The following is a 12,913-nucleotide window of genomic DNA, read 5'->3' as shown; positions in this document are numbered from 1 at the left end:
TACCATAACCCAATGTGAGCTGGATTTGCCATATAGTAAAAGGTACACATGGCGTGTTACATGCTGACATGGCTTGAACTGAATACAGACTGATCATTTTCTCATAACCAGCGTATACGATGGTAGATATGGGAGCTATTGCATTGCTTACGTAGCCCTAAAATTAGGATACCACCAGATAAAAATACTCATATACTTATCCCATTCTGAACTGAAGCTCCAGTTGCCTCTAACTAGTGGGTAAATTTTCAAGAGACGCAAATAAAAAACATCAATCTGCACTGAAAACTAGGCTTCAGGACAAAGCTTAAACTCGGTCTTCCACTGGGGCATATTAGTTCTGTCCACAGTTAAATCTGCTTTCAGTGGCACATGAACCTGAATAAGGAACCCTTCATTTGATTCACAGTAACACAGTCATCACAATAAAGTGCAGAATTCAGAACCAAATGGACAGAGTGGTTCTGACATCAGCACATTGCTGTAAGGCCTAAGACAAAGCCTTGGAAAAATAGCTACTGTAGTAATGTATGATATTAAAAGGCAACATTGTAGTTGTGGTTTGGCTCTCAGCAGCACTAACCTGAGATTTCTCAATTTTTCTAGTGTGGTAAGGCACTCCCTGGTCTTTCAAAGCAAGAAGATTGCTGTGGGACTGTGGGTACTTCCTGGGGTTTTCACAAATGTCAAAAATGTCCAAAGAAACCAGGTAAGTTGTTTGTTTGCTTGTTAGTTTTGTGTTACTTCCCACTATTTTGCATTATATGCATTATTTTTAAAAAGAATCTGTCTAAACATATGAATGGCCCTGCTTATGAGAATGTAAGGATATGAATAAAGTTTTTGGTTTTAAAATAAAAGCTGCTTTTATTTTTCAGGAAGGCAATTTGGTTTTCCAATTAGCAAAATAACAGAAGCAGTACCCAATTAAATAATTAGTATGGGGTTCATAAAGGTAGAAGAATGTTAGTTAATCAAGCACCCTGAAAAGAGGATTTTTAATCTCTTGTATTTGGCTTCAAGCTATCACGCTTTTCGGGAAAACACGTTCATATGCTTACTAATTTCCTATAAAGCTTAAAAGAAAATCATTCATCCCACACATCACCAGTAAGCACGAAGGGGAAACTGAACAAACTGTTAACACTTTTGACATTTAGCTGGTATCTGCGCCTGGTGGCTGACTCATTCACAGGATGCTGATTCAGGGTCATTTTATTCCCATGACATTTTGACGTTTTCCTTCACTGAAGTGATATTACTCGCCAGACAGTAATCAGGTCAGATGAAAGTAACCTTCCTTTGGCATCTCTTCTGGTTCCAAGTTTCATGACCTTGCCTTGATATTGAAATACTTTTATATTGTCTATTTAGCACCAAGCAGTTTCTACTAGATGATGATTGGCAACAGCATTGAAGACATTTCTGTGCATTTAAATATGCAAAGGAACCCCATGTAGCAACATAGTTTAATGTCAGGTTAACGTTGATGGCGGGTTCAAATCCTTTAAAGGGATTGAGGTATAGGTGTAGATTTTGGAAGTAAGTCTAATAGATTGGGCCTGCAACAAATTGTTTTATTTCTTATCCCTAGCAAGAGTACTCCAAGTCCGGGTTTCAGCTTGCCTTTTAGTGCTCTAAGTGGTGCACAGAGGATAACTGCACCCCGACAACCTCACTTTAGTGCTACATTCTGCTAAGAGGTTCAGGGTTGGAGCTGTGGTATGCATGCTCTCTATCCTAATGTTTCCTCCAGGTTACCAAAAACAGTCAGGGGCTCAAACAGGTCTATTCCCTCTCTCTCCACCATTTTCCTTTCTTAACACCTTCAACTCTTTATGTCTTCCCTGCCCTCAACCACATGCTAACACTACAATAGTAAACACTTTACTACTGAGTAAGCGCCATTGAACCCAGTGAGACTTTCAAGTGAATGTTTATATAATGATGCTATTAACTGCTCTCCTCACAATCTGTCCTTAGTTGCCCTTTTTCTCCTCAAGGGCAGAAGCAAGTCCACTCAAAGCACCATGGAAAGTGGGAAGTTTAGTGTCGTAGTAATCGTGAAGCCACATGTCTAGTCCATCCTCGCCCCCCCTCCCCAAAAAGGCTTGTCAGCAAACACACCCTTTTAGACATTCGGTGTGAACCTGGATGCTCCCTCTTCAAATAATTTGATATATTATTATGTGGTTCCTAGAAGTTTTCATTTCATTTACAGACTTGAAAGTTTCTGCCTAGCTAGGCAGACCCCAACATTGGTTTACTTTTGAGTGGCCCAGTTTGCTTCAAAACAGATAAGTACTCAAATATCCAGTGTTGTTAGAGGAAATAACTGGGGCATTTAACAAAACATTGCAATGCAGTGCCAGCCAGCTACTCATTCCTCCCAAGTTTTCTGGGTGTTTGTCCTCATCAGCCAGCATTCTGTGTTTTTGTCCCTGCTGATAAAAGGAAACATTTGTCAGCTTTAAATAGGTTTCAAGATTTTAAATGATGAAATTTTGTTAGCCTTGCATCAGTCATTTCTGTGTGTGAAATTTTCCTGACTTGGCATGGATTGCTCCAACAATGGTTTAGAGCAGTGTTCAAACTATAGTTTAAAGTTTATCTTTAACCACAGATTTAGATGTCGTGGCAAGCTGTGGTTAGGGTACTCTGGAACTGAAGGCTGGGTTGGGGTGTGAGGGAAGAGTGTGTGTGGACAATTGGAGAAGATTGGATCGTCCAAACGGGATCAACTGTAATTTACAAATGTGTTTCCCTTTCAAATTTAGCTTTTCCTGGATATAGCCCAGTAGTGGATTGTCCACAAGGTTACAAGAGAATTAATGCTACTTTTTGTCAAGGTAAGACAATTTCAGTGTTTGTTTTGAATAACTATTTTGAACTAAAATGAGTAGAGCACTTTTCTCTATTTGCCTAATTGGAGCATTATGATTAAATCTGATTTGGCAGTTTCATTTGTGAAATAAATAAAGTATGTTTAACAACAAGATATTGGTGCGTTGAGGAATGGAATTTCCCAAAACTTAAATGGATTATATTGCACAAAAATATAATTTGATTTTTTAAATTTTATTTTAAAATTTATAAACCATGCTTATAACCCTACATGGGCTCTCTGTGTAGTGTACAGTATAAGCCTATGTATATGTATGTGTTGTCTTTCTACTTCCAACCACAATGCTCCAGGTAGGTTACAAACATCATAGCTGGAATCTCATATACTAGAATATAATGTAATATTAGCAGAAAGGAGGAAACATAATTTGGGAGTTCACAAGCCAGAGAGTAACCAGGTGCATACTCTTATTATAATAGAGTACTTTTATCTACTCTATTAAATACTATTAGAAAATGAGCTAGAAGGATCTCATGAGTCAGCGACTACCAAAGTCTGGGTGTCACCATGAAAAAGGTTCCTTTTGTGTGCCTACAAACTGCATTTTTAATGGTGTTGGTATGAGATGAGTCTTCCCTGTTGACTTGAGTAGGCAGACAAGATCATGTGAGAAGAGATGGTCCTTTAGGCATCATGGACTTAAGCATTTACATCCTTAAAGGTTAATAATAATCACTTAAAAGTTGTATAGGAAATGGAATCCAGTGAAGGTAACATTGCAATTGTCTTTTGATCTAGATAACTGGATCTGATAGATACTGTTTGCCATATTATGAAGCATATCAAACAGAATCAGATTACTTATAAGCATGCTAAAAACAAAGTGGTGCTTTAAATATTGCTTGTAAGTTTGGGCATAATACATAAAAGGAAGCAAACTTATTCCAGATCAAATGCTGCGCTTACTGAACTGTCCAAACTATTCCATGAGCAACTTGCCACCAAACAGCAGGTATCATTTGTTTTCTTCCACTTACAGAATATTTAACTCTCTATCTTTGAAACTTATCTAAACATCTAATTGCATTAATGTTTTCTCAATCAAAAGCTTCCTCAGTTTACAAACCCTATGTGGTATCAGCATGATTAACAACCACCTTTTGATTATTTCCTTTCATTTGAGTGAACTAATGCAATGAAACAAATCTCCCAGCAATATGTCTGTGGACAACAAAGAACTGTCTGTTTGCAGATTAATTTGAACTGATTAGTACATAAGTCTGTCAGGCTAAGATTTCTTTTCTTCTTCAGAGATGTAACAAGTATCTTTCAATTGAACAATATAATGCGTATATATATACAGAGACCCCCAAAGTTGCAATAAAATCCAAACATGAGCATATTAGACCTCATAGCCTTTTTTTAAAATTCAAAGTATACTTGAAACTCTAATACTCATTCAAATGTATAATGTACTGTTTTTATTTAGAACTCTGAGTCCAAAGAAGGATTTGATTGCATTGTATTTTTCTGTGGTTTTTTTTCTTTCTTTAAAGGAAGATGGAAGGAAGAAAACATTATTTTCTTGATTTGTATTAATGAATTTGCTTAAGAAAAGGCCAAAACAAAATAACAGCTGGTAGAAGGCTTTTCCTTTTTAGAATAAAAGTATTTTGGCAGAATACCCTCCTAAAAACTGCCTGCATTTAAGAATTGAAAAAGTACCTAGATAATTGTTGTCACTGTTGTTTTTTTAAACTGGATAATGTTATTTCTCCCCTAAATTTAATTCATAAAAGTACCACTAGTTCACAGAATGCTTGGTTCAAATGATAATCATACCAGGTTAAATGTTACATTAGGCAAAGCTCCAGAATGCTTATGGGAAAAACAGTTTCTTTGATACTGCCTTTGCCAAGCACAGTTTCTTAAAAACATTTGCATCTTAAATAGCTTGCCTTCAGTTTGAGATATGGACCACCTGTGTTATTCCATTTAGATCTGCTACCTGCGCATAGAATCAGCATTAACAACTGCTAACTAAGATCAACTGACTTCTTAAGTGTAGCTAAACATCACGAGTGCAATTGTTAGAATGTAATAGCATATCTCTCAGAGAAGTTTGGAATATGTTATGTGATACATGTCCCACATAAGTGCATAAGCTTTGGGCACATGTACTCACCTTCTCCTCTCATCCACCCTGACTGCATGGAAGAGATCAGAAGCATCCTCTTCTCTTTTCAACTAAGCATATTTTAATACCTTAACTGGAATTGTAGTTAATTATTGCTAATTGAATAGACCCAAGGTCATTAACTGGAGAGTGAAGTCAACTTGTGTCAGCATTAGTTACAATAAACCAGTTTGCCTGTGTTCAGACATAACAAACTCTATTTAGTCAAAACTGCAAGCTGATGTGACCATGCTTCTCATGGCTATGCCAGAGGAGAAATAGGGAGCGCAAAGTACTTATGCACCTAATGGTTCTTCTTCACAATTTCTGTGCATAGTAGGAAGAACATTCTATCTAAAAGTGAGGAGAGCCAGTGTGGTGTAGTGGTTAAGAGCATGGGACTGGGACTCAGGGGATCTGGGTTCTAGTGCCCGCTCAGCCATGGAGCCAAATGGGTGACTTTGGGCCAGTCACAGACTCTCAGCCCAACCTACCCCACAGGGTTGTTCTTGTGGGGATAAGATGGAGGAGGAAAATGATGTAAGCTGCCTTGAGCCCTTTGTAGGAAAAAGGCAGGCTATAAATTGAAAAAAAAAAAAAAGTACCATTACTTTGTAGAATAAATATTGTTAGCAAATTTTGTAAGTTTTTAACATTTGAATTGTACTTTAATAACCAAAGGTGATAATTACTAAACTTTTGTATCAAAACAACAAGAAAATTTTCTGTCCCTTAACTAAATTATGTATTATGCATGTGAAATTCATAATTGGTTTCTTGACATTTCCACTTCAAAGTAGACATGTAAAATTATGACTTGACCATAATGGCTACCAATGCTAGGGAAGGGAATGTTCAGTTCTTCCCTTTGTGTACAGTTTTCCTGATCCAGCTCACACACATGCACATAGAAGATTATTTTTCTATGCAGGCGGGATTGACTAATATATAGTTTGTCCTCAAACTGTTGTTTGGACTGGGAGGAAGGGGGCAGAATTTGAAAAGCTTTGGTTAGTTTTCGTGTTAACTTAGATTCTGAGGCAGAAGCATGATTGTAACTCCTTATATATGCTATTTGTTTATTTATTTTGACTTGAGCACTACCATGAGTAATTAATGAGATTATAAATCCAAAAAATATAATCAGGATTATATGGCTATATATTTGAAAACAAAAAAGTCAAAAGAATCAAGTCCAACTTCAAAATATTTGCATATGCTGATAAATCACTGTATTTCAACAGAACAGAATATTCTCCTAGTGTGTGTATAAAGATTATACATACATACCTGTAGAATGACCAAGATTCAGTAGAGGAAAAGGCTCCTGTATCTTGTGTAAAAGAATAGCTTTAACTTTTTGCACGCTGCCGAGTGCCGTATGAAAACATTTGTTGTTGAAATCCTGCCTTCAACAGTGTAATTAAGAGTGTGATTTAATGTTCTCTTGATTTCATTTGAGGGGCAATAGGATACTGGGAATTTTCCCTGCAAACCTCTCCCCTTAACCCCAGACAAAGCTGTGGTATTTGAGGAGTAAATATCTGTAGGGATCAGGCTTCCCTCCCATACCTATAGCTGAAGCTCTGACCTCATAAAGAGAATGAAAGAAAATAGAAGTGAGGAGGTAGCAGGGAGAAAGGAAAGGAGAAAATCCAAAGGCCCCCCAGCTAACATCCTCACTCCTGGCAAGATAAGTATATTAGGTGGGGTCAGAGGTTCATTTAGCACAAAAATAATTTTTGGAAGACAGAGAGACTACAAAACCCTCTTCTGTTCCTCCCATTCTGAACAGTTGTTAGCAGGACATTGTATACTCTTTGTTCTGATACTGGAGGATTCCGTCAGCTGTGTGTCTGCTCTATAGGATTTGAAGAATACAATCCATTTTTGTCCTCAACAGATTGTACCCTCAGACTATTTAAGTACAGAAGTCTAGTCTTTCATCGCTTCAAGACACACTACTGGCTGGTAGTTTAATAATATGCCAATTATTGCAACTAAGAGAATGACACAGTGAGTGAGTGACATTCCCCCACCCCCAAAGCTTCCTTACTTTTAAGGACATGCTTTCCTGGCACTTCCTAGAAATTAGTTTACTTAGCAAAGGTGAGATTATCTAGGCATAGCATCCATGTTCTCTCAGTATTCTGCTGTTCTGCTTCCTGTGGAGCTTTAGTGAGGCAGTAACTGAAAAAAAGCGTTTTTTTCCTCAGAAAGCTCTCCTTGCTCTCAGCAAAAGGGGCTTTCCTGTCCCTCCCTAGGAGCTGGCAAACATGATTCTTCCAAGAAAAACTGAGGGGGCTGCATCCCACTGACACATTAGTAAAAATTCCTTCCCATTATTCTCAGGGATCCAGGACTTCATGTTTGAATCCTTCCTTGCCGTTTGCTCACAGCTTAGATATGGACATTTTCTAAAAGGGAAAGGGGGAATCTCCTTGGCATTGTTTGTGTGTGTGGTGGGGGGCATACTCAGTGATAGAGCACATGTTCTATTTAAAGGGACTGAATTCAGTTCCTGAACTTTCCAGTTAAAGCACTTCCTTAGCAAGTGTTATGGTTGGCCTGGAGTGCCCCACTTAGCCAGACTATATTGACTGCATCTTATCTAGGTCCAAGAGACAGAAACTTTCCTTTTACAAGCAGCTGCAGGTCTCTTCAGTGAAAATCTAAGTAAGGATCTCATGGATAGGACTTGGAGGGCTTTCATTCATAGGGTCACCATAAGTTGGAGATGACTTGACAGTACACAGCAGTAAAAGCAGGTCTCTGCTTAAGGGAAAGATCAGGTCACCTGATCCTGGCATTGTAATGCAGATGACTTGGCCGAGATCATTTGTAGGCCAAGCACTTCCACTTAGCCAAGCTGTTCAGTAGTAAACTGTCCAGGTGCCTGAACAATAAGAATCTGCCATAATCCATCTCAGAGCCAAGGATGAGCTGTTAGTGGACAATCAACTGACAAAAACCAGGAGATTCATAGGAAATCTTCATACAGGCATAGAGAGAGGGACCAGAGGACCTATGCTGTGCTGAGATAGGAAGCTAAGGAGAGGGACTTTCTCTTCCAGCACAGGTCCCAGGAGCAAGTCTCCCAGGAAGTAAGAGAGCTTGAGCCTGGCATATGGAGAGATCTCTCACAGTTTTGTTACTATGGGTGCACAGGTGTAGTTTTTCCCCAACCAAAGAGAAAATGACTTGATACTGGCAGTACGGGGTCTTTGCCATGGACATAGTGAATCTTCAAGGAACCAGCTAGGCCACCTAGCAAAGCACTCTACCAAATAGATGATATTTTAGCCTTTTGTTTATTCTTTCCTTCAAATTTGCTACTTTGAACTGCTAATTGCTTGTGCACTGAAACTGATTTGCCACTTAAAGCCTTTTATTGGTGTAAGCTCAGAATCTGAGCAACTTTTACCCATTCTGTACTTTTTTCTGAACCCTGGTTCCACCAAAACAGGGAATGAGGAACACTGTGTTTTTGGGCCATGCTGTGCTGTTTCAACACCCAGGTTGCTAAGTGCAACCTACAATCAAGCTGTGCTCTGCAAAGAAGCCCACCACAAAGGACGCTAGTGAGACCTTTGGTTCCCAAGGAAGCAGGAGCGCTTCGGAACTGAAGAGACTGAGTTTGTTTTACTCTTGGTGGTGGCATTGAGCACTGCTGCACCAAACATTAGTTTACTTGGCAACACAGTGACTATAGGTTCCAGGTCATTAGGGTTGGGATGAACCCTTTTAGAATCCATGCCTGTACCATTTCCAGACTTCCTCTCATGCTTGGCCTGTTCCTGCAAAGAAAGTTGACCCAAGAGGAAGTCTGCAAACTGTTGCAGAGTGCAGGCTGTGCGATCAGCAAGCTTCTGTAGGATGCAGAAGGCAGGTGCTGCAAGAAGACATGCCATACGCCATTCCCAGCAACCAACCTTCTGCTTGCTGAGCGGTAAGCACAGAAGAGCAGCACTGTTTGCGCAGTACATGGGGCAAAATTCCTGACAAATGCTCTGGAAACCCTGGACACACATACCAGAAGCTTGGCCTCAGAGCTACTGCAGAGAGGACGGAAGTCTGGGGAGCCAAGCCCAGGGAATCCAGAGGATTCCCATCCCTCATGGAGTCCTCAGATATCCCTACAAGTCACCACGACAAGTGTTGGAAAAGTCTCTGCTGGTGTCCCTGAAAAACCACTTCCAGCCAGGGTAAGAAAGTAATGGGCTAGCTAAGCAATTGTATGTATCCACACATTTAGAATAAAATAAAAGGATAGTAACATTAACACGCTTCTTTGCTTACGTTGGTTGTCTCAAGTATTTTGCACTTTGACCTGCAACTGTGATTAATAAATAGGGTTTTTTTTTTCTGTTCCCACCGCCTCACAATTTATTAAATGCCTTCCCCGTTTCCTTTCTTGAAGGAAATGCATCCTTAATATAGTTAGTACAACTATCTGATTGTTATTCATGACAAGCTTTAGTTAAGAATGAGTCACAAGTTGACTTTTCTAGTTCAGATTGTTTTCTGGGATTAAAATCAGAAACCTATTAAAATAAACTAGGTCAGCCATAAAACAAACTAGGAATTAGTGATTAGGAGCAGACTTCATGTTCGAGAATTTCTTCCCACACTTGCATGTGAATTCCCTCCTCCCACAAGTATCTTTTACCCAGCAGCCTCATACTGCATTGGGACAGGAGACAGACAGCCAAAACCTGTAAAAAGAGATGACGTTGTAGAGGTGATAAGCAATCACGCTTCATGGTCCCTTTACCACCACTGTGCCAAGCACCACCAACAAAGGAGAAAATAGGAGAGAGATCTGTTGTGAGAATGAACATTCTCAAGAGGATTGATTTTATATTAATTTAATTTACAGCATTTATATACTGCCCAGTTTGTTTTAAAAACCTAATTAGTATTAGAAACTGAGGTAAGAATTGTATGGAACAGCCTAATGTCTGTTGCCTCTTTCTTTTTTGAAATAAGGGAAGATTGAGGACCAAGCATAGTAATATAAATAATTTTTAAATAATGTTACGGGATATAGCCATTGTGATGTTTCAGCCTAATCCCAGGCTTTCTTGCAGTAGCAACTTGCTCTAACAGAAAGTTCTGTTAGACTGGAGCAGCATCTTGTCCATGTATGCATTGCTGTTATCACACAGTTAAAGCGCATTCCTATAATATCCATTCAGATGTCAGTCCTCTTGAGTTTAGTTTTAAAAAATAAATTTGAGAAACAGTTTTGCTAGCAACTGAAATAAAAATAATGATGATTGATATTATCATATTTTAGCTTTAAAATGTGGCATGAATTGTAAGAAAAAAAACTAATGTAATTTATCAGTTTAACTGTGTCATATCTGAATGTTTTAAAAACAAAAAACTGGATACTATGTCAGTTTCCCAAGTGAGAGTCAGAAGGTATTCCTCAGTGTTGGACAGATGTCCTGTGTGTGGTTTATCAGAAATGAAAGTTATTTGTAACAAGAAGGTTGCACTGATGTGACCATTCCAAGCGGTCACAAAGCATTCTGATGGTTAGGCAACCAGGTTTGCAAACAGTAGTTTGTGCTAACAGTTACTATTAATATATGCACAGATCTAATTCAAACCACAATTTGCGGTGAAACATGAGAGGGAGAAGGGAGAATTTTCCCCATGTGAGAAGGAAGGGAAAAGAGCATATGGGTCCGTTTGAATGCCTTTGTAAGAGTTTTTATTAGTATTTGAATGATTAAAAACTTCAAGAACATTTAAAAAATTAAAAGGGAGAATTAAAACAGCAAAGGGGGAACTGGATTAAAGTATAGAAGGAGCAATTCTGTGTCCTTTAGACTGCATTTGAGGGACCATAAAATAGTTCAGTTTCTGAGAGCAGGGACATTGCTCTAGCCTTGGAGCTGAGAATTGGCACTCCAATCCCTCTCTTTCCTTCATAGCCAGAAAAGAAAGAACTGCCTCCAAGATTAGAAAAGTAATCGTAAAGAAGGGTACAGGGAGGGGAAGAAACTGAGGAGACAGGGATGTGAACTGTTCTGTTGCTGCTTTGGTATGCTTCCCTTTCTCTTACGGATACTACAACAAGACTGTCAAACACTCCTGTCTGGAGGAAGATACAGTGCAGGAAGAATGGGAGGCAAAAATTGCCTCTGTTGCTCTTCCTGCTTTGTGTTGGAGGACCATAAGCCATCAAGTTCAAGGTTCTAGGGAATCACCATAGGATTATATCCTTGAAACATAATAATTAGGAGGGCAAATAATTGGAGTGAAAATATGATGCACAAGAAAAGCTGATCAACATTCTCTTATTTACCTTATTTTCACTCACATTGATACATCGCCATTTCAAATGAGGACAGGCTGCTCAAGTTTTTGATCTATTGATGTATGGAAGGTGAAGTCCAGTACTGAAGCAGCATAGCTGACTGTACTATACCTATGATCCCATGGTTTATACTCTGGTGGTAAATTCCAAATAGCAGTTATGCATCTATTTGAAATGCAGTGAGATTTCTAGGACTAAATTACAATAAAGACTTGACTCCAAGAGGGGTTTATATAATGTGGTATCTTCACATCATATGAATAATGAACCTCACATTGCCAAAATCATAGGACAGAGATAGAGATAACAATTAGTAGTGGAGATCTGGTGGCATCCAGTGAATCCAGGATATTTATTTTTTGTTGTATGTGATTCATCCTTAGTACAAGGGAGAATGTTTTGTTAGACTAGGGTGCTATTGACTATGGTTAAGGTTGCATCGGACATTCCAACACCTTACTCTACTCCCTGAGGAGTTATGATAGATCCATCTTTAATCAGTACTAGATAAACCTCTAGTATAAACAGGCTACTAGCCTTGGCAGGATTGGTAACTCAGTCAGATCTTTGAGGAACTGTGAGAGCACAGACACTTCACAGGCAGCTAGAAGGTGGTCTGGTGTGTACACTGGATCATTAATGGCTCAAGTGCTCCTGATTGCTTTTCTGTGGTGAGGCAATTAGGCAGTATTACATTTTGGTCATCAGCTGCAACATAATGGAGCTATCCTCAGGTGAATCATAAACAAGAACAGAATTCCATTATTGTGCCTACACTGTAAGAGGAGTTAGAACTATCGTATTAAGGAACAAAGATTTGAATTGCCTTGTATAATCAACATGAATGGATCTTCTGTCAGTGAGCTAAAATGGTTTCTTTCAAATGAACACCTGCAATTTAAAGCCTTGATTAGCGGGTAGTAGTACATGTTCACATAATTTGGTTCAGAATTGTAGCTTTAAGGTCCTAAACAGAAGGGTAGTTTTGATGGCCATAATTTATTTTCCATTAGATATGCAGATCACAAATAGGAGTTTCATTTCACACTTCAAATGCTGTAAAGTTTTTTCTTGGCTCTGTATCTCAATAGACTCATTAATCAACTTACCACAAGAATAAAAAGAGAAAAACTTGGAATCAAGAGCCATGCAGGCCAGTACTTTCCTAAGTGATGTGGTAAAATTAGTTTTCTATCACAGTATGTTTCCACACCGTTCAGCAGACAGCTAGTAACTTAAAGCAGATGGGATAGACAAAGAGAGAATCCCTTCCATGATCATTTTTTCCTTTTACTTTTCTATGTGGAGAATTGAAAATCAAATGTAGCGTAAGAATACTTTTTTGCATCAGGGAAATTATTATATATCTGAATATGTAGGCCTGTGAAGAAAGGCAGAAAAATCATTCATTTATGAGCTAATTTTAGTATTTATTAGACTAGACTTACATTAAACATTTTTGTCAAATTAGATTTCGACTTCCTAGATAGTCTGTTGAGGGGAAAAGAATACAACAGCTTATTGGTAAATAGATGTTAATGAATGTTAATAGGCACTTATA

At 38.6% G+C, this 12,913-nt stretch overlaps 1 protein-coding gene across 13 annotated transcripts in view; it reads left to right on the top strand.

The window, feature by feature from the left end:
• Positions 1–12,913, top strand: part of LTBP1 (latent transforming growth factor beta binding protein 1) — a 242,920-nt gene that overhangs the window by 118,563 nt on the left and 111,444 nt on the right. For all 13 annotated transcript variants that reach the window (XM_044451089.1, XM_044451347.1, XM_044451264.1 and 10 more), the window contains 2 exons: positions 607–709; positions 2,778–2,849. In XM_044451089.1, the coding sequence (XP_044307024.1) occupies positions 607–709; positions 2,778–2,849 (175 nt within the window). The remainder of the gene's footprint in view (positions 1–606; positions 710–2,777; positions 2,850–12,913) is intronic.

Source organism: Varanus komodoensis, unplaced genomic scaffold (assembly GCF_004798865.1).
Source record: "Varanus komodoensis strain SLA01 unplaced genomic scaffold, ASM479886v1 scaffold1, whole genome shotgun sequence".
NCBI classification, from domain to species: Eukaryota; Metazoa; Chordata; class Lepidosauria; order Squamata; family Varanidae; genus Varanus; species Varanus komodoensis.
Note: the sequence above shows the minus strand (reverse complement) of the source record. Positions and strands in the feature narration are given on the sequence as shown.